The 20,349-nt window shown below is 38.0% G+C and overlaps 1 protein-coding gene and 1 long non-coding RNA gene across 17 annotated transcripts in view; one reads left to right on the forward strand and one right to left on the reverse strand.

Moving 5' to 3' along the window:
* Positions 1 to 20,349, reverse strand: part of LOC123680767 (regulator of G-protein signaling 7) — a 71,404-nt gene that overhangs the window by 6,296 nt on the left and 44,759 nt on the right. For 4 of the 16 annotated variants that reach the window (XM_045618825.1, XM_045618837.1, XM_045618826.1 and 1 more), the window contains 9 exons: positions 18,290 to 18,407; positions 17,576 to 17,590; positions 8,081 to 8,140; positions 6,682 to 6,788; positions 4,440 to 4,877; positions 3,817 to 3,992; positions 3,094 to 3,297; positions 2,189 to 2,410; positions 1,805 to 2,041 (listed from right to left, as the gene is read on the reverse strand). In XM_045618825.1, coding sequence (XP_045474781.1) covers positions 1,805 to 2,041; positions 2,189 to 2,410; positions 3,094 to 3,297; positions 3,817 to 3,992; positions 4,440 to 4,877; positions 6,682 to 6,788; positions 8,081 to 8,140; positions 17,576 to 17,590; positions 18,290 to 18,407 — 1,577 coding nt within the window. Of the gene's footprint in view, positions 1 to 1,804; positions 2,042 to 2,188; positions 2,411 to 3,093; positions 3,325 to 3,816; positions 3,993 to 4,439; positions 4,908 to 6,681; positions 6,789 to 8,080; positions 8,141 to 17,575; positions 17,591 to 18,289; positions 18,408 to 20,349 lie in introns of all 16 variants that reach the window. The other 12 variants (XM_045618834.1, XM_045618839.1, XM_045618829.1 and 9 more) reach the window with 12 other exon arrangements.
* LOC123680770 overlaps positions 4,158 to 20,349 on the forward strand; it is a 58,541-nt gene continuing 42,349 nt past the window's right edge. The window contains exon 1 of the long non-coding RNA XR_006747563.1: positions 4,158 to 4,254. This is a non-coding gene — a long non-coding RNA (uncharacterized LOC123680770). The remainder of the gene's footprint in view (positions 4,255 to 20,349) is intronic.

Below are 20,349 nucleotides of genomic sequence, written 5' to 3' on the forward strand. Positions count from 1 at the left end.
GTTTGAATTTTGAATCGACAAATAAGAAGGAAGCGAAATTACCGGTAGTTGGTTTACCTGGTAAAATGTGTATTAGGAAGTTGCTTTTTCATTTTAGATACTAATTGGTGAAAAGAAATTCTTATGCTGCGCGAATAGGGAGTTAGCATATGACATAACCTGAAGAATGAATTCAATTGAAAGACAAACTAACGGGTGTGTATTTTCGAGGTATATAACTTTAAGTTGGCATTACTGTTCAAGATGGCGACCGATTTAACAGCTGTCAAGTGATTTATTCTCAGTTTGGTTTGGCAATCCATCATGAATAGACTCACGCCTGAACAATGCTTGCAAATAGTGCAATTTTATTTCAAAAATAATGGTTCTGTGCGGAATACGTATCGCGCACTATGTCAATTTTATTTTGTTTAGCGATGAAGCGCACTTCTGGTTGAATGGCTACGTCAACAAACGAAACTGCCGCATTTGGAGTGAAGCTAATCCTCAAGTGTATGTCGAAACACCATTACATCCAGAAAAACTGACTGTTTGGTGCGCTTTATGGGCTGGTGGAATCATTGGTCCGTACTTCTTCAAAAACGATGATGGCCAGAACGTTACAGTCAATGGTGATCGGTAAAGAGCCATGATTACTAACTTTTTCATTCCTGAATTGAACAACCAAGATGGCCAGGAGCTGTGGTTCCAACAAGACGGCGCAACATGTCACACAGCTCGTGCCACAATCGATTTATTGAAAGACACGTTTGGTGACCGCCTAATTTCACGTTTGGACCTGTGAATTGGCCTCCAAGATCTTGTGATTTAACACCGCTAGACTACTTTCTGTGGGGCTATGTAAAGTCATTGGTCTATGCGGATAAGCCACAAACCCTTGACCATTTGGAAGACAACATTCGCCGTGTTATTGCCTATATACGGCCACAAATGTTGGAAAAAGTCATCGAAAATTGGACGTCCAGATTGGACTACATCCGAGCCAGCCGTGGCGGTCATATGCCAGAAATAATATTTAAAATGTAATGCCACAAGATTATCTTACGGATAAATAAAATTCATGTCAATCGAATAATCCATAGTTGCTTTATTGCAATTTAAAGTTATATAGCTCTAAAAAAACACCCTTTGGACAATAGCTGAGCTCTTCTCAAGTGTTACTGTCATATTAAAGTTCTTTATCTGACTTGGGTATATTTTGTATGAGAAGATTTTTTAAGCAAAAATCGATTGAACACAAGCTTTTCGGAAATTGGTCGTGGTAGTCCAAAAAAATTCTTTCAACTAGTTCACTAGGAAATAATGTACCACTGCGTTTATCATCTAAAAGCCTATAATTTTCTTTCTCTCTAGTTTTCTTTCTTTACTATAAACTTGCAATTCTAGACTGTAGTTGTTACTGTTATACTCTAGTAGAACACAACCACACCACTGTTATACATAAATGATAAAATTTCCAAGAAGCCCTGGGAATAGGATCTTATTATCACCCCACCAACAGATTTTAGGAGAGGATGTAGTACTACTAAGTTTACCTAGACCAATTTCAGAGTAGCATGTGTGAAACCTATAATGTTCTATTCTTATCTATCGTGTTTACGTGCAACTGCAACTACCCTTCATCATCAAACTCAATCTTATCGACACCACCTTTTTTTGGGGGGGTGGTTGGTTATCGGTCTACTGGGGGGTGCACCCAGTGGCGTCTCGTTTGACCGGTACACCTCGACGGACAGCGGCATGATAAGCCATGCGCCAACAGCACCTGGTACCGTCAACAAGGCCTCTACCTACGACCACTTACCTATAGGGGATGTCGCTCAGGTTGCTCTGCGAGTGCGAGTGCGGTACTTTGGAGTCTTTGATACCGGAAACTGCGAGCTCGTGGGCCGAACCGGACAAGCTGCGGTCGCTACCTCTCCTCTTGGTGAGCGCGGTGCTGCAACAAGCGGCTCCTTGTGAAGTCTGCTGCTGCAGCAGGTTCTGGTTCTGAGAGGCCGTCGTGGAGGACTTCTTCTTGGTGGGGCCGAAGCCAAAGAAGCTGCGGAAAGGAGGATGTTAAGAATCATCTTCAGGTAGAGCTGCCATCTTCGGTAGAGAATGTGACAGGCAGCAGAAGTGATAAATTGAAAAAGAGATGCAGGAGACTTGAATTTCGTTCTCTTTCAGTAGTAGTCTGGTCACTCACCGTTTCTTTTGGGAAGGCTGTTTGCCGTTGGCTAGCAGGTTCTTGTAGTAATCGGACCTGATGAACCGGGGATAGCAATCTTTCTTGAGCAGCAACGTGTAGATGTGATCTTGAGCGGCGTCGAAGGTGAACCTGCTGGGGTTCTGCATCTCCTGATGGATCTTCTCCATGGTCTTGCCATCGATGTTTATCTCGCACTGCGCTCCTGGCTTGAGGAATTCACTGGAAAAATCACGATAAGATTGGATTAGAACTGAATAAGATACTTTTAGATAGTTCAATCCAACCAGCTACTGGCAAACTAGATCTTTTGTTTTCTTCGCTACTTTTTGAGTTGAACTAGGATACAAGAAGATACATTTACTTTGAGTTCCTGGTAACTCTGGGATCAAGGAAATGAAAAGTCCATGCAAAGCTAGAAAAAGAGCACGAACGTCTTTTGCGAAATATTCCAGGGTTGGATCACTCCAGAAAGTTTTTATTGCAAAATCCTTAAAGTACTGGATTTCATCGAGATGGCCTATTCACGGGCTCCCTTACAAGATATTACTGCACCAGGAAGCACCTAATGTGAAAGAGTTATCAGAAACTAACGGATGCAGATTCTGTATATAGGTTGAAGCCTCGCCATTGCGAGCACAATATGCTTTGGACGAAAACTTGCAGGAGTGAAGATGTCATCTCCTTGAAGCCATCACAGAGTTCAATAGAACCCTGGAACTGAAAGATGAGCAGTAAAACGATAGCCTTAAGGTCGAGATGCAGTGTAAGAACTGAGAAGCTTAAAGGGCCGATAAACTGTGTCAACTGACGATCCAACTGAAAAAGCAAACTAGGAACTGCCTCGAAGCTAGTTCTCCGGTACTAAGTAACTATTAAGAAATAAAGTAGATGGCGTTACTCACTCGAATATCTGCCGAACCTTCTCGGGAACCTGCGACTGCGCCGATCTCCTCAGATCGTTTACCGCCATCCAGAAGCGGATGTTCTCGTGGCTGAACTCCTTGCTCAGGTAGATGGTGAACTCTTGGATACCGGTAGGGTCGGAGACGAGTTCCTCCATCGAGAGTCCCCAGCGTTTCACTCTCTTCTCCGTCGCCACCTCGACGCTGCAAGTGGAGCAGAATTTGAAAAAACTACGAGAGTTTGAAGAAGCGAAAAGTGATGCCATTTAGAAGAACATGGACTGAAAAGTTCGTCGTTAGCTCTCAACATGGATCTTCCGAAAGGAGAAAATCAAAGTACTAAAGTTAGGCCAGGGATATTCACATGTATCAGCTTTTCTGATTCATAGAGCTGACCAGTATCTTGCATGTTTGTTGCAGCTGATGGTAATTTTGAAACAGTTTGGTACTTTTTGAGTTTGTGATTTTGTCTCATTTAGACCTCCTGTTGAATCAAAACTCAAGGTCATGTTGAATACTTCCTCCAAAACAAATTACAGAAGTTGTGTAGGTCAATATCTCTACTTTTTGATCATATTTAATATTCAAAGAAAACCTAGTAATACCTACTTCTGAAACGCGTTAAGTACCATGTTGTCAAGCTCTGGATATCAGTGAACCAAACGCGGTATCTGAATCGACGCTTTTCTGTCCATGTGCTATTACTATGTTAAAATTACTCACAGGGGGCTGTTCAACATCCAAAAAGTAGAATCTTCTGTAACCCAAGGGTTCGAAGGTTGGGCTGGGCTTATCATCGCATCGTATTCTGAATAAGTATCTACGTACTGCACCATGCTTTCCAAAGCCTGCGACATCTTGATCCTTGTTCTTGTTAGACTCTTCTTCAGAAAGTCAACCTGCAAAGAATCGACGTATGGACTTTGTAATGTTTTGCTTTTACAAGTGAAAACTAATCTTTAATGGATTAGGTCCTTATTTATAAAAAATAAAATGAAAACAAAGTGATAAATATACTATCTATTGCAGTGTTTTCATTTCATTGAATGACTTCTCTTCTTTCAGAATTCATCACTCGTCAGAAGAGAAACTGAGAATAAAGAGGAAAAGGATCATTTCTCAGAGAGACAAAAGCTCGATCTCCAAACCATTAGTTTCAAAGTAAGTAAAGATTCTAAACAAAAACCAACAACGACCTCCTTCTTAGGTCCTCCTTCTTCACCTATCCTGATTTGATCTTCAAGTTCCTAATATAAATGAAAAAAACAAGAACTTATTCCACAGGTTCTTTTTTGGCCATTAACCAAGCTAACCTAACCTTGAACAGAAATGCAAATAGTACACACCTCTCTCTTCAGGTTCTCCACAGTCCTCTTCCTGCTCTGCCTGTCCCAGTTCCTCATAGGCACCGGGCAAGGTTCCAGGGACGACGTCATCCCTGGCGGTGGCCTCAGCACCCTCCAAAAGGCCCTCTCCTGAGAGTCCGCAATTCCCTTTTCTGTCTTCTTCAGACTCTTGGCCAGTTTCACCTGAAACACTCTCATTTGCCACGAATTCTTCTTCTCTTTCGATTTCGAACTGGACGCTTTGCTTACTTGTTCTTCGGCTTGCATCGTTATGAATTCCCACTTGTTCGCCAGGTTGTACTTGAGATTGTTGAGCTGCTCCTGTTCGTAGTCCTCCAGACCGTGTCTCTGTTTGTTGCGCAACGTTCTCTTCACCAGGTACACTGCGTAGTCCATGCGGTCTGGCGTTCCCTTCTGCGCCGGCCAGTAGTACGGAGACTGAAAGGGGTGGGTTTTAGGGTGTTCTAACTGGAAGAATTTTATGTGATAGTACGGAATAGTCTTTGTAAGTGATCGTAACATCGTAGTGGCCTTCGAAATAGTCTTTACCGCTTTTCGTCTATGCTGAAAATAGCTGAGAATAGCCTAGCGGTGAATGCAGGTCATCCAGACCTTTCCTAAGACTGTTGGTCTTGGAGATGCAGAGTGATCAACGCAAACTGACTTAAACATTTGATATCCATAACTAAGTAGTATTATAAGTAAATTAAAACTATTTCGAAGGCTACTACTTTGTTACAATCATTTAGAAAGATCCTGTGCATTAGTACAATTAATATTAAAACAATTAATATTGAAACAAAACTTTAAAAGTAGGTGCATTGTGAAATAATCTTCTTGAGTATTTGGAACTGGCTAGCCCAAGACCGTGCTTCTTAGGTTGGCCAGTTCTGAACATTTTTATGGAATGTGTTCATGCCTGATTTGCAGATTATGCAAATTTTATCCCCAGACAGGCCCATGCGATACAGAAGGTGTTTATGCTGATAGTGGCAGCTGCATAAGCTTCTTCGTCTAGTACGAATATCGTATTCTTGAGCTTCCATTGCAGAACATCTCTTCTCTAGCGTTCTTTTCCAAACACACAGTTGATGTCTAGCATATATCACCCTTGGCGCCCTCCCTTCAAGTAACGGGTGTTTTTTTTCGAGGTATATAACTTTAAGTTGGCATTAGTTTTCAAGATGGCGACCGATTTAACAGCTGTCAAGTGATTTATTCTCAGTTTGGTTTGGCAATTCATCATGAATAGACTCATGCCTGAACAACGCTTGTAAATAGTGCAATTTCATTTCGAAAATAATGGTTCTGTGCGGAATACGTATCGCGCACTACGTCCATTAGCGATGAAGCGCACTTCTGGTTGAATGGCTACGTCAACAAACAAAACTGCCGCATTTGGAGTGAAGCTAATCCTCAAGTGTATGTCGAAATACCGTTACATCCAGAAAAACTGACTGTTTGGTGCGCTTTATGGGCTGGTGGAATCATTGGTCCGTACTTCTTCAAAAAGGATGATGGCCAGAACGTTACAGTCAATGGTGATCGGTATAGAGCCATGATTACTAACTTTTTCATTCCTGAATTGAACAGCCATGATGTCCAGGAGCTGTGGTTCCAACAAGACGGCGCAACATGTCACACAGCTCGTGCCACAATCGATTTATTGAAAGACATGTTTGGCGACCGCCTAATTTCACGTGAATTGGCCTCCAAGATCTTGTGATTTAACACCGCTAGACTACTTTCTGTGGGGCTATGTAAAGTCATTGGTCTATGCGGATAAGCCACAAACCCTTGACCATTTGGAAGACAACATTCGCCGTGTTATTGCCGATATACGGCCACAAATGTTGGAAATAGTCATCGAAAATTGGACGTCCAGATTGCACTACATCCGAGCCAGCCGTGGCGGTCATATGCCAGAAATCAAATTTAAAATGGAATGCCACAAGATTATCTTGCGGATACATAAAATTCATGTCAATCGAATAATCCGTCGTTCTATAGCTCCAAAAAAACACCCTTTACATCAGATTCTTCAATACACTTTGAATCCGTGGTTTGGATATATTGCCTAATGTGATCTGTCTGTCCCTCACACCTCTGAGGGTTTCTGTCTGCAAGATAAATGGTTCCTGGTCCAAGGGAATGGATAGCCCCAATTCTGCCTTTTTCGACAAATCCACTATGTGGGCTAGTTATATGTTTTCGAAAATCGAGTGTTTCTAGTTTTACTTACCTGGAATCTATATAGAGTGCTGTCATCCTTGACTACCAAGTTTTTGGAATCGTTTATTGGGAAGAAGTAACCGTACTGACATAGCTGGTTTGCTAAATTGAGCGCCTCTGAAAAAAAAATGATTTAATGAAAATCTGTTGCAAATGAATATATCCTTGAAATATTCGAATCACAAACAGTTTTTCTTTCATTCAGAATCAGAAGGATTGTTGTAAAAGAATGTTAATATGTTCATTTTTATTTCGTAACTATTCTTTCTTTTAGTTTACATTTTAATCTTAATCGTAAATGAATGATTTGAGTCTAAATAAAATATGATGAAAAATCATGATTCAATGATTATTTCTTGAAAATATATATTTCCTTGAAATATTCGAATTAAAAACATTTTTTTTTTCATTCAGAATCAGAAGATTCGTTCTAAAAGAATGTTAATATGTTTATTTTTATTTCGTAACTATTCTTTCTTTTAGTTTACATTTTAATCTTAATCGTAAATGAATGATTTGAGTCTAAATAAAATATGATGAAAAATCATGATTCAATGATTATTTCTTGAAAATATATATTTCCTTGAAATATTCGAATTAAAAACAGTTTTTTTCATTCAGAATCAGAAGATTCGTCTAAAAGAATGTTAATATGTTTATTTTTATTTCGTAACTATTCTTTCTTTTAGTTTACATTTTAATCTTGATCGTGAATGAATGTTGTTATGATTTGAGTCTAAATAAAATATGATGAAAAATTATGATTCAATGATTATTTCTTGAAAATAAATATTTCCTTGAAATATTCGAATTAAAAACAGTTTTTTTCATTCAGAATCAGAAGATTTGTCTAAAAGAATGTTAATATGTTTATTTTTATTTCGTAACTATTCTTTCTTTTAGTTTACCTACATTTTAATCTTGATCGTGAATGAATGTTGTTATGATTTGAGTCTAAATAAAATATGATGAAAAATTATGATTCAATGATTATTTCTTGAAAATAAATATTTCCTTGAAATATTCGAATTAAAAACAGTTTTTTTCATTCAGAATCAGAAGATTCGTTGTAAAAGAATGTTAATATGTTTAATTTTATTTCGTAACTATTCTTTCTTTTATTTTACATTTTAATCTTAATCGTAAATGAATGATTTTATGATTTGAGTCTAAATAAAATATGATGAAAAATTATGATTGAATGATTGTTTCTGGAAAATAAATATTTCCTTGAAATATTCGAATTAAAAACAGTTGTTTTTCATTCAGAATCAGAAGATTCGTTCTAAAAGAATGTTAATATGTTTATTTTTATTTCGTAACTATTCTTTCTTTTAGTTTACATTTTAATCTTTATCGTGAATGAATGTTGTTATGATTTGAGTCTAAATAAAATATGATATTTATACCTAACTCACCGGATTCTTCAATAGCGAGTCTATCCATAAGCCATTCTATCATGTCATACCCTGTAAAAATATGATTTAAGGGAGATATACCAACACAGAGTTTATTTATGCAGCTTCATTTTTCAGCACTCGTTTTTCAAATCGAACGCTTAACCTATTCGCCATTTAAGAATTTTGAACCGGAAAAACGATCAAGCAGAAATCTAATATTAGTTTGTGAAATAATCGGTTGAAAGTTGATACGATATTTTAGGAAAAAATTACATAAATATGAATCAGAATAAGGGTACAGAATAGGGCTGGGAATCATGAATGAATGATTTGAATATTCGAATAATCATTGAATAATTATTCGAATAATTGCATTTTGCATTATTCGAATAATCATGAATATTCACTGAATAGTTGAATAATCAATGACTACTTTTCTATTCATGAATAATCAGTGAATAGTCGAGTATTCACTGAATAGTTGAATAATCAATGACTACTTTTCTATTCATGAATAATCAGTGAATAGTCGAGTATTCACTGAATAGTTGAATAATCAATGACTACTTTTCTATTCATGAATAATCAGTGAATAGTTGAGTATTCACTGATTATTCAGTGAATAGTTTTCTATTCAGTGAGTAATTGGATATTTATGAAGTAACGAATGAAAGTTTGAATGATCACTTGACTCACTATTCAGGAATGATTAAAACAAGGTTTTGTGATTCACTACGGACAAATCGTTTTATTAATATCAAAATTACTGGAAATTACATAATATTGAAATTGATAGATACAATTGAATTAAAATCATAAATAAACTCCTGTCAGTGTTCGGAATCCAAACAAACAAATTGTCATTCAAATTAGTACGTTGTCGTTGAAGAAATTGGCTAATTTTGATAAATAAGATTATTTGAGGAACGATTTTACTATTAATTGATAGACAGAAGAAACGAGATTAATGCCGTAAGTTCGAAATTGAGGTTCAACTAATGAACACGGCTTTTTACAAAATCTGGGGAATGATACAGGATTCAAAGTTACTGGTATTAACCTCGTTCCTTCGATCTATCAATTAATTCTGAAATCGTTCCTCAAATACTCTTATTTATGAAAATAAGCATATTCCTTCAACGAGACCGTACTAATTTGAATGACAATTTATTTGTTTGGATTCCGAACACTGACAGGAGAACCAAAAATGGCGGTGTGTGACGTCACACTAATAGATCGTATATGGCGAGAGGCAAAACACCAAAACGATTATACCACGTCGCAAAGGGTATATTCACTCATCAAAACGCTAGGATTTTATGGATTCATTAAAACATGAGTTCAATCACTGAATATTGACTGAGTATTCATTGAATAATCACTGAATAATCATTGAATAATCACTGAATAATCATTGAATGATCACTGAATAATCATTGAATAATCACTGAATAATCATTGAATAATCACTGAATAATCATTGAATAATCACTGAATAATCATTGAATAATCAACGAATAGTTGAATATTCATGACTACTCATGAATAATCAAGCATGATTAGTTGTTTAAATGAATTATTCGAATAATCGAATAAATTTATGGATGAATATTCGAATACAAAAAGGCGAAAAAGTCCCAGCCCTAGTACAGAAGCTGTAGACTCTACGTCAATGTTTTCATTATTTGTTGTTATATTGGTGTATATTATATCCATATCCTAATACAGGATTTTCCAATTTCATTTTGAATAGCTTGCTATGGGAGCAACTGTCCATTCTGAAACTGGCATATTTTGACATTTGGCAAGTTAAAAATACGACATTAGTAAAAATAGAACGATAAACTCTTCAAAAACTCATTTACAATGTTGAAATTCACTGCAAAAATGGTGAATATATTCAATTACAGTTTCAAAAACAAAAGCACTTTTGGGTCGTCTTGAAGCACCTTTTCAGTCGGAATAGTGAAACTGGTCGAAATTTTAGCTGATATGAAGATTCGAAACCGTGTACGTCGATCAAAAACAACTGAAAATATTGATGCTATATTCTATATATACAGGGTGTTCTGATTTGTTTCCGACAAACTGAAATGGGTGATAGATCACATCATTTTAAGCAAAAAAGTTCCTATGAACATGGGTCCGGAAATGCTTCGTTTCCGAAACACAGGGTGTTAAAGTTGAAAAAATAATTCGCGTTTTCTTAAATATCTTTCGACTGATTCCGAATAATTGCATGAAAGTTGGTACATAGGGTTTTTTGAAGTGAGAAATTCAAATTTGTGGTCGATTTGGTTGTATTTTCTAGAGGGCGCCACTGGCAATCATTTCGTCCCCTTTAAACCGTAGCAACTTTTCTGTGCTACCCTGTACGTCATTCTGGACTAAAAAAATCGATTTCCCTGACTTTTCTAGTTAAAAAAGGTAAAACTCATTTAAGTTGCTAGGGGCAACCGTTTCAGAGAAAAACGCATTTAAAGCCAAATCCATATTTTTGTAATCTCTAAAACATGTAGAAACAAATTTGTTATAATTTTAAATTGAATATTTTTTAGAAGTAACAATTTAGAACAAAACAAAATAACATAATAATTTTTAAAGAAGGTGTTTGAAATGTCCACCGTTCTGTTGAATGCACAAATGACATCTTCGAATGATTGATTGTTTTACATTCAACAATTGTTGCGGCAATAGATTTAAAATGGCTATACACAATGACAGATTTAAAGTGTGTTAGGTTCAGATGTCATTAATTATAATTATATTTAACTAAGTTAATAGCTTATCAACAAATACAGGAAAATGGTATTGGTTACCAAAGGCCCGAACGAAGCATACAAAGAAGAAATCATCTACAGAGAAATAGGATTTTACATACCTTCGAAGAAAATAAAAACTCAGTATTCGTAAAGCATCCCAACAACGCAATATTTCAGGAAACAGAATATTCAGAACACTTAAAAACAACAATTACATAGCATACCACTTCTACTTATTAGTGGGCAATAGAAAATCCGCATGCATTTCGCCTTAGAAATTTTCAAAATGAATTTAAATTTAATATTTGAATAGGAATAATTTCATGAAAGGATTTCGAAGCAGTCAAAACATATTAAAGACAACGCGAATTATTTTTTCAACTTTAACACCCTGTATCTCGGAAACGAAGCATTTCCGGACCCATGTTCATAGGAACTTTTTTGCTTAAAATGATGTGATCTATCACCCATTTCAGTTTGTCGGAAACAAATCAGAACACCCTGTACAATTGATCATCTGACGCAGAGATGTCGCTGAAGGGTGGCCAGGGGGGTCAAGCCCCCCTAAATTTCAGATTTATTGCATGACCAAAAAATACAACATGAATTCAATGAATGAACTAGATGAATCTGGAAATCTTGGCCCCTACGGTTCTTGAAAGCTGGCGTCGCCACTGATCTGACCCGAAGCTCTCATCGCATAACTTTTACTTCGCGTATACAAACACGGAAATAGACAAAAAACACTTCCAACGGGATGCTTTCCCTATCCGTTCATTACGAACTTCACGAACTGCTCCCAAGGTGGGCCGAAATAACGCTAGTTGTTTTCGACCAAGCCAACATCGATAAGCGGAACCTCCATTTGGCCAAAGCCTAGGAATTCGTGAATTATGGCCCGACCCTTCCAACTTCCCACTGTTCTAATCTAGCCGGAATTGAATATTGAACGGCCTCGAATTCTGCTCTCTCCCTCTCTTTGTCTGCCCCTCTTTCTCACTCTCCCCGAAAAAAAAGGCATTTCCCAGAAACTCGGGAGCGGCGTTGACCCGACAAATTGGTGGCGTGCGAGTGGGAACTTTGTAACTTGTTATTTAGTCGATTCATAATCCATAAATTACCCCGTTGCCCAAAAGCTTAGGTGCCGACCGGGCGTGTTTGTCACAGGAGAATGGCACCGATGTCAGTTTTTGGACACTTTGCTGGAGTTCAGACGCCGCTAGGTCAAGACCTTGAAGGTGAAACTTATTTGGAGATCTTGGATGTGTTGGTGAAGGACCGGCAAGTTTAAGACATCGTAAACAGCTTAAGGAGGATGAAAGGGGGACTCTATAAGGTGTTATACTGCACATTGAAGTCTATTGTGTCCAAAACAAAGCTGTTCTGACTTCAGCACCATGCACAGATCGTCTTCCAGTTCCAGTATCTGTGATGGCCCCATCTTCGCTTCCAAAAGTTTGAAGCATTTTTGCTATGGATTATAATGGAGATGCATTTGTGATCAAGTGATCAGGACTCAGGAGTCTCTTGCTCTTCGTCACAGAATCTGTACTCGTAAGTTTCTGATAATCCTATTCCAATAAGGTGCTGCCTGAGGCGACAATGCTCTGTTAGGGAGACAGTGAATACGTCTTTTTAATGTTCCTAAAACACTTTTTGAGGTGATCCATCTTTGAAAGATTCCGACAGAGTATTTCCTCCTCCTCTTGAAACTCCTTCTTATACGTGCAATTTATTTCGCCTACTTCTCTTGTTCATTCTCTGGTAACTGTATTAGCATTTTTATTTCGAGTTACCAGGAAGCTAGACTAAGGAAGCCTCTTCAAGTCAACGAAGACCCCTGTTGCCAGGAGCTGACTCGATCGAACTACTCGAAACTATCTAATCCAATCGTACCGTGAAATTTGCAGTAAACTCCTAAAACCAGGAGTACAGTGCGAGATGAACATCGATGACAACACCATGGTGAACATCCTACAGGAGATGCAAATCGCCAGCAGCTACATCTTCGACGTCTCTCGAAGTAACATCTACACGTGGCTGCTGATGAAAGAATGCTACCCTGTCTGAATCATTTTGTTTTGAAATGGAGAAGCAAATAGTGGAAATATCCATTGAAAATGCTAAACCAGTATTTAGGATTGTTCTTACTAAAGCTTTTGATAGAGTAAGACCGGAGTAGATTTGTCAGAAGCTTCTTCAGGAGTTGGCTGAACAAGGAATTTTCCTCGGAATGGAGCACAGGAGATGGGCTAAGCTGGTCGAGGATTCTCATTGAGAGAACGTCCTCGCGCCCTGAAGTCAAAAGACTCCTAACATTTGAAGAGAATGAAATTGACGAGCTGCTCTCTATGCCGCTGGTGCAGGAGCACTGATGAAACGGTCGAACACATATTATTCAACTGTGGTGACTTGACTGGGTTAAGGTTAATACAAGTCCAACACCTACTATTCTTATGGTGAGAGGGACCACTCCTGTCAGGCTCGCCACATTTCTATCTGCGTGTCTGAATCTCTCCAGAACGATGTGGATGAACAATGGGCCACTAGGTCTCAGTTCGGCTGGATAAGAGCCGCACTAAGAAGAAGAAGGAAGGAGAAGACTCAATGATATAACACACAATGCAAAGCAAAGTTCTTCCAAACCTAATTTAAATTCCAACACAACACAAATTTGTAAGCGACATCCTATCCAAAGATGTATCGGTAGGCCTGGGATGCGACAAGAGGACACTCTAAGTATATTACTGTTCAACTTGGTAATGGATCAAATAATTGAATGAGCTAAAAGGCGACATCGGCCTATAAATTCAATAAAGGGGAATCAAATTAATATGTTATGCTGATGGTGCCGTTATTATAGTGCAGTAAACGAAGACGACCTACAAAGACTCCTATGTATATGCATTTCACACCACAAGCAAGCAATACGAGAATATCAACAGCAATTAACAAGGAGCCTTTGAGATGCAAGCTAGCGGTCGTCGACAAAGCTATACAGCAGCCTGATCCTCCGATCAAGGCATAACAAGAGAAGCGAGAAGCCAAGTAAACAAGGCGAATAGGATTTCAGGACGTTCAGCGGATGTAATATGGAACAACAAATATTAGAACTTGGCAGAAGAAGAACGAGTCCACAAGACCTGTATTAGATCGATCCTGACATATACAATAGAAGCGAGAGCTGAAGAATCGTATACGTAACTCTAAAGAAGAGAGGAACATGGAGAGCGCGAATAAGTTTCTCATTGAGATAATTTGATCTTGGATGACTAGAGGAAAACCTTTCATTTCTGGGTATATTCCACCTGATATGAACCGATAGTTCGATGCTTCAATGTTGACTTGTTTGTCATGATACTGGTTCACCTCGTCGAAATGTCGTTCTTTTCTCTCCACCTTAGCAGTTTTTCTGGAATTGTCTGGTGTTTATTTGAAACATGATCCTTGTGCAGTTGTGAAGGTGTGCTTCACACAATGTTTTTCAGGTCTCTGAAGAACTTGCTTCGTCGTTGAAGTATAATATGTTCGTAGGCTTTATTTTGCCCATGAGCAAGTTCCATGATTTCTAGCAGACCCTTGCCTCGGCAGTTTCGTCCTCTCAATGCTGCTTTTCGGATGATGCCTGTGTGTTTTTGTCATCAAAGTTCTCATTTTGTGTTGTAGGTTTTCTATGTTTATTTTTCTTCATGGAATTATACCGAATGAGTGTGTTAGGACTGAACATGCTTTCGTCATGTTCTTGCTGTTGAGGTTCGTTTTCAAACATTTTTTGGTTCGTCTAAGGAACTTAGTTGTTGAAGACTTCCTTCATTCTTTGATGGATTATTCGTCCGTTTTGTTTCTTCCTAGGTATTTGTATCATCCAATTTCATTGCTTCTGCTTTCCTTTCGAAAGAGTTATCGGTTCATCTTGAATTCTTCCTCGCACTACGCTGATAGTAGGACAGTTCTCCAGTTGGTTCCGTTCTTTCATGAGAAGCGCAGCCCTAAACGCCATCTCTGGGACTGGCAAGGAGTTACTACAAATTCATAGGGATGCTCGTCAAGTTTCAGAAGAGACTTCTGCAAAATTCTGAAGACATAAGAAATGCATCAACCAAATCCACAAAATCAACCTTTCCAGGAGAGATGACCTGAAGAAGGAGGTAATGAACAGACAGGTGGATGAAACTATGCGAAGAACTTCCTGCTCCCCCCACCCCTTCGAACTAACCCGTTTACTCGCCGGCCAATTTTAATTACTGGCAGGCAAGAACGCTTCGTTTCAAATCGACCAATCTGTCTGCCACCCACCAGAAACTAAGCGCAGAGAAACGTATGATTTCCAATCACTAGATCTTCCGGTCGGATGCGCATCAGTCTAGGAAATTTCAATTTAGCACTTCCGCCCACGTTCGGACTTGCGATTATCGCCATCTAATTAGGCCCGGTTCACACGTATGCGAGAATTTCGGTCGCTCACAGCGGAGGGAGGATTAGGGAAAGAATTGGAAAGAAGAAGTAGCGAGATTAGTAGTTGTTCATAGAGGAGGGAGTGTTTGGTATTCTACGCCGTTCTCCCTGAGTTGAAGGCGAAAGAAAACTAAAGGGTTTGATAGGTTTCATTTTGTTATTAAAAAAAGAGTATATTTTGAGAGAAATCAATGGATGTTCATTTCATTGTGAAGGAGATGGATATCAGGCGAATGGACGTCAGGGCTATGGTTATACAGGGTGGCCATTTGAAAACGAAACAGACGAGATTACAGACGAAATAAAGTTTTTCGATAGAAATGCTCGGACAGGTCGATTTCTGTTTCGAGGGGGACAACTTAAGATGTAGGTTACGGACGCATAGCTCTTCAACCCTTGCTGCTACAACCCCCACCCCCAATTTTTGAATAGGGAAGATGGGGTGAGTGATACCTCAATTTAAAGGTATTTTTATACTGATTTCAGCACAGTAATTGTTTTTTCATTTTATGCATTAGTTCTCGAAATATTCATGCGTTAGTTAGTTAGGAAGGAAGCCACAGTCATGGTTGTTTTGAAGCTCAAAATGTCGATTTTTCACAAAACACTACAAGTGCCATGAAAACACTACTTCATTTTCAAATACTTAGTTAAGAATATTTCGAGAACTAATGCATAAAATGAAAAAACAATCAATGTGCTGAAATCAGTATAAAAATACCTTTCAAATGAGGTATCACTCACCCCATCTTCCTTATTCAAAATTTGGGGGTGAGGGTTGTAGTAGCAAGGGTTGAAGCGCTATGCGTCTGTAACCTACATCTTAAGTTGTCCCCCTCGAAACAGAAATCGACCTGTCCGAGCATTTCTACCGAAAAACTTTATTTCGTCTGTAATCTCGTCTGTTTCGTTTTCAAATGGCCACCCTGTATATCTTTTTCTTGAAATTTTCCATGATGAATTCGGACATTTGAGGTTGAAGGTCCTCAATATCTTCATGAATTCCATCTTTAGGGTGAATCGATTATGGATCATTGGCATAGAACTTATCATTCACGTAGCCTCAAAGAAAAAGTCTAAGGGTGTTGGATCACAAAATCTCGGTGGCCAATTGTGATCGCCTTTTCAAGAAATAACACGACCAGGAAACTTTTATTGCCAAATTGCGATTGTTTCGTTACTTGTGAGGCACGTAGCAACGTCTTGTTGAACTTGAACGTCGTCGACATCAATATCTTCCAATTCCGGCCTTTAAAAAACATTATTTATAGCTTTTCAGTGTTATCCATTCACCGTAACAGTTGCATCAGCCTCATTTTCGAATGAGTAAGATCCAATCACACTACCAGCCGAAAAAACCTCACAAAACAGTGGCAAATAGAGGATGGAGGAGCTTTTTAACAATCATTCTTGAATTTTTCGAGTCTCAAATGCGCCAATTCTGCTCATTATCGAATTCTACGAAGTGAAAATGGGTCTCATCACTCATCAACATTATTTTTCGATGAAAAGTTGGATGCATTTCAAGGGCCAAATCAGCGAAGATACGACGTTGCTTGTGATCGACTTGCTTGAGTTGTTGACTGAGCTTTGAAAGCCTTAAGACTTTATAGTCTTTATATGAAATACGGTGTAATGTCGTTTGTGTAATGCTCAATTCCAAAAATCGACGAGGTATCGTCAAACCTAGGTTTTCAACAACACTATGGGATACTGTTATCAGTTATTCTTTTGCGATACAAGCGGTTTCGATTTTTCACATCACTAACTTGTCCAAAACCTCAAATTTTTCCCTCAGTTGCACTATTGCTGAACAAGATCGTGTTTCACGTAGACCGAAAAGTGCTTTGGTTTTGGTAACTGTGACTGCAAAATTGTCATAATTCTATGGTTCTATTTTCAAAAATGACTTAATTCTTACTTATCAAATGTCGAAAGATGCCAGCTTTCCAAATAGCGCGCTATTAACAATGAAACATCTTATGGGAAAACCCCGAAGGAAATTCTAACAGTGGTGGAGCTTTACCATCGAACCTAATTGTTCCGGAACGGTCCGCTATGAAGTTAAAGGCTATTTTACACGTGTTTCATATGCTTATATTTACTATGACTGAAGAAAAAAGAAGAAAAAAAAGTTTATTCAGAAGTAGGTAACAACGATTACAAACTCTTATAAATTTTAAAATAAAACAAAATTTTATGAGCATATATTGAGGGAGAAAAATCGACCTAAGCTACATAATGAAATGTATCTTGTGTGTCAATTTTTTCTTCCCAAAAAATTTACCTTTGAATTCATAGGCTTTGAGATGAAGGCAACAGCCCGGCGGCAGGAACAGATCGGAGGAAAAGTCCAGAATGAAACCATATAAAATTATTTTTTAGACTGCATCATAACTTCAACAACAATAATCATAACTTCAACAACAATACTGGAAATGGAAATTAGATTCTTTCAATTGTATCTATTTCATAAGCTCATTTGGCAGTTCATTTGACTGGCAATTTCAAAATGCAATATGTTTAGGGATTCACGGCTTGGATTGATATTCAAGCTACGTGACTCAAGCTCAAGCTCAAGTAGCTTGAGCTTGACATTAAAATCAACTCAAATTCAAGTCAAGTAGTAGTTTTTCAATGTTAAGTCAAGTACTTAACAAATCAATACTTGACTTGACATTGAAAAACTACTAATGGACTTGAAATTGAGTTTATTTCAAGTCAAGCTCAAGCTACTTGAGCTTGAGATTGAGTCAAGTAGCTTGAATATCAAGCCAAGCCGTGAATCCCGGAATATGTTTCAATCTTGAATTTTTTAAAACGTAAACAAGCATTTCGATGCAAGTATGTCGAAAAATTTATTCCGACTGCTTTGATCTTGCCGCCAATCTGGGAGAAATCACCGTTCGGTTTACCTAGTCCGCACGCGGCTTTAGATCGCAAAAAAACGCGCATCAAACGAATCGATTTACATGCAGTCGAATCGAACACAACCGTATACCTGTGACAGGGGCCTTACCCATGAAGGCGTCGTGGACTGAAGTGAGGAGGATCTTCTGTTTTCTGACCGGGACGCCCCCATTCTTCGGGTCCTGCATGAGGCGCACCAGCGCTTCCATCTGAAACGAGAGAAAGTGTTAGATACGTTGTCCTTTTTTTTCAAGCGGTTTACTACGTGGCGTGTGGGCGGCCTTAAAAATGTTGACGTGCGCCACTGGCTTTCCGAACCCGAACGACCGTCGGAATGGCCTACTTGATCTTTTTAATGGAGGTTTGGCGTTATGTGTATCATTGGGTCATTCGTTAGATGTAGCTTTTTTATTTACTGTTTACTGTGAACGACTGTATATATCATTCTTCTGTTTTTATAAGTTAGAATGGACAATCTTAGAATGGACGATTATAATTTGTAAACTATTCATTTGAGTGGAAGAGCAGATGGTGTTTGAGGTTATTCATTTTAATTATATTCCAATGTTCAATACATGGTTGAGGCCAGCTCATAAGGAACAAGAAATGACAAATATGTAGTTCTGTGGTCTCAACTCAATATCGCTGATCGTTACCATCACTCTGTTCACAGTAGGTTAAGTTGTACAGACAGCATAACAGATGCATAACCATAGAAATACAGTCCGCTAATTCATAACCTAGTCTAATTTCACATTGTTATTATTGTTTCTTCTTTTTCAATATAAGTATGAAAATCTAAGTATTTTATCAGAATTTAAGGGTATCCCAATCCGTGGTAGAAATAAAACATTATTATGCATCCCACAGAAGTGCTTTGATAAGCGTGCCCTTACAAGATGGTTTGATATCTAATATCAGTTTTGAATTCCCTGGCCCTAAGTCCAATACATTTCTTTGACTATTAATTTGAATAAAAAAGCAAAAAGAGAGATAACTAAACATAAGTTTTTCTCTTGTTATCATCATCTTGTTAAATGCAAGATTCTAATGATGAGGGTGTACCTACACCATTCTTAGTAACTGTAATCTTTCTTAACTGGACTGGCAGGTTAAAAATAAATCATAGAGAAGGCTTAGGTTGTATCGCATCATTGTATTTAACTACTGGCTTCCTATAAATACCAACTGCTTCGTTTGGTTGTCTCTGTTGGGATTTTTGCTCCAAAAAGAGGAAAACCGATCTATCTTCTCAGATAATAGACCTTTCTCTGTGATTTACTCTTACCTTAGATTTCTGCCATGATGTTATTCATTTACAGTTACTTTTTTCTAGTGCGTTATCACTTTTTTATGGTGTTTCTATCAAGATCACGCTTATTCTCACTTTCACGAGAAGAACAGAGAGATGAAATCTTAGGTACTATCCGCCCTAATGGATATAGGAAAGCGCTCAATGTACCTTTCTCTAATCTGTTTTGAGGGCGCAGAGGTCCCTGGAAATCTATCGTGCCGATCATCATCCCTAACTCTGTTATCCAGATAGGGAGAATAGAGATATTATGTTCGATCCCATCATCTTGCCTTCTATGATTGATGGCCTATCGATTTATTAAACTCTCAGGCTCAGAAGTCAGGGAAAGGGGTTTTAACCTTCGGGTCAATAAACAGTTGGGGGTGAGTTGATTCTGCTTGCTAGTAATTGAGGATAGGAGAGGTCTTGTAAACTCCTTGGAAATAAACCAGAACAAACCCTTCTACATATGAATTTATTGGTTAGGGGCAACATATTGATAACAAATTATTTATATGATTTGAAAATCTATTGAGGAAGAGAGGTATGAATTAATTAGTTTCCAAAGGCAACCCATTATTACTACTGCAATAGCTGCATTAGTTATTTAATATCCAGTTCCATGCTCGACTTATATACTTTGTGATATATATTCAACCGCATATCGACCTCCACTTGAAATAAATCATTGAGATTTTACTTATTCAAGTTGCACTATTTCCGTTAGAACCTAATGAACAGTTTCAGTTGAATAAACAACAGTAATATAGTTGAAACAGGACAAAAAAAAATAGTGTAATTACTTCCATATGTACAGTATTATATATTGAAACGAAAAGCAATTGACTGCTTTCGAT

The sequence above is a fragment of the Harmonia axyridis genome, chromosome 5 (assembly GCF_914767665.1).
Source record: "Harmonia axyridis chromosome 5, icHarAxyr1.1, whole genome shotgun sequence".
In the NCBI taxonomy this organism is placed as follows: Eukaryota; Metazoa; Arthropoda; class Insecta; order Coleoptera; family Coccinellidae; genus Harmonia; species Harmonia axyridis.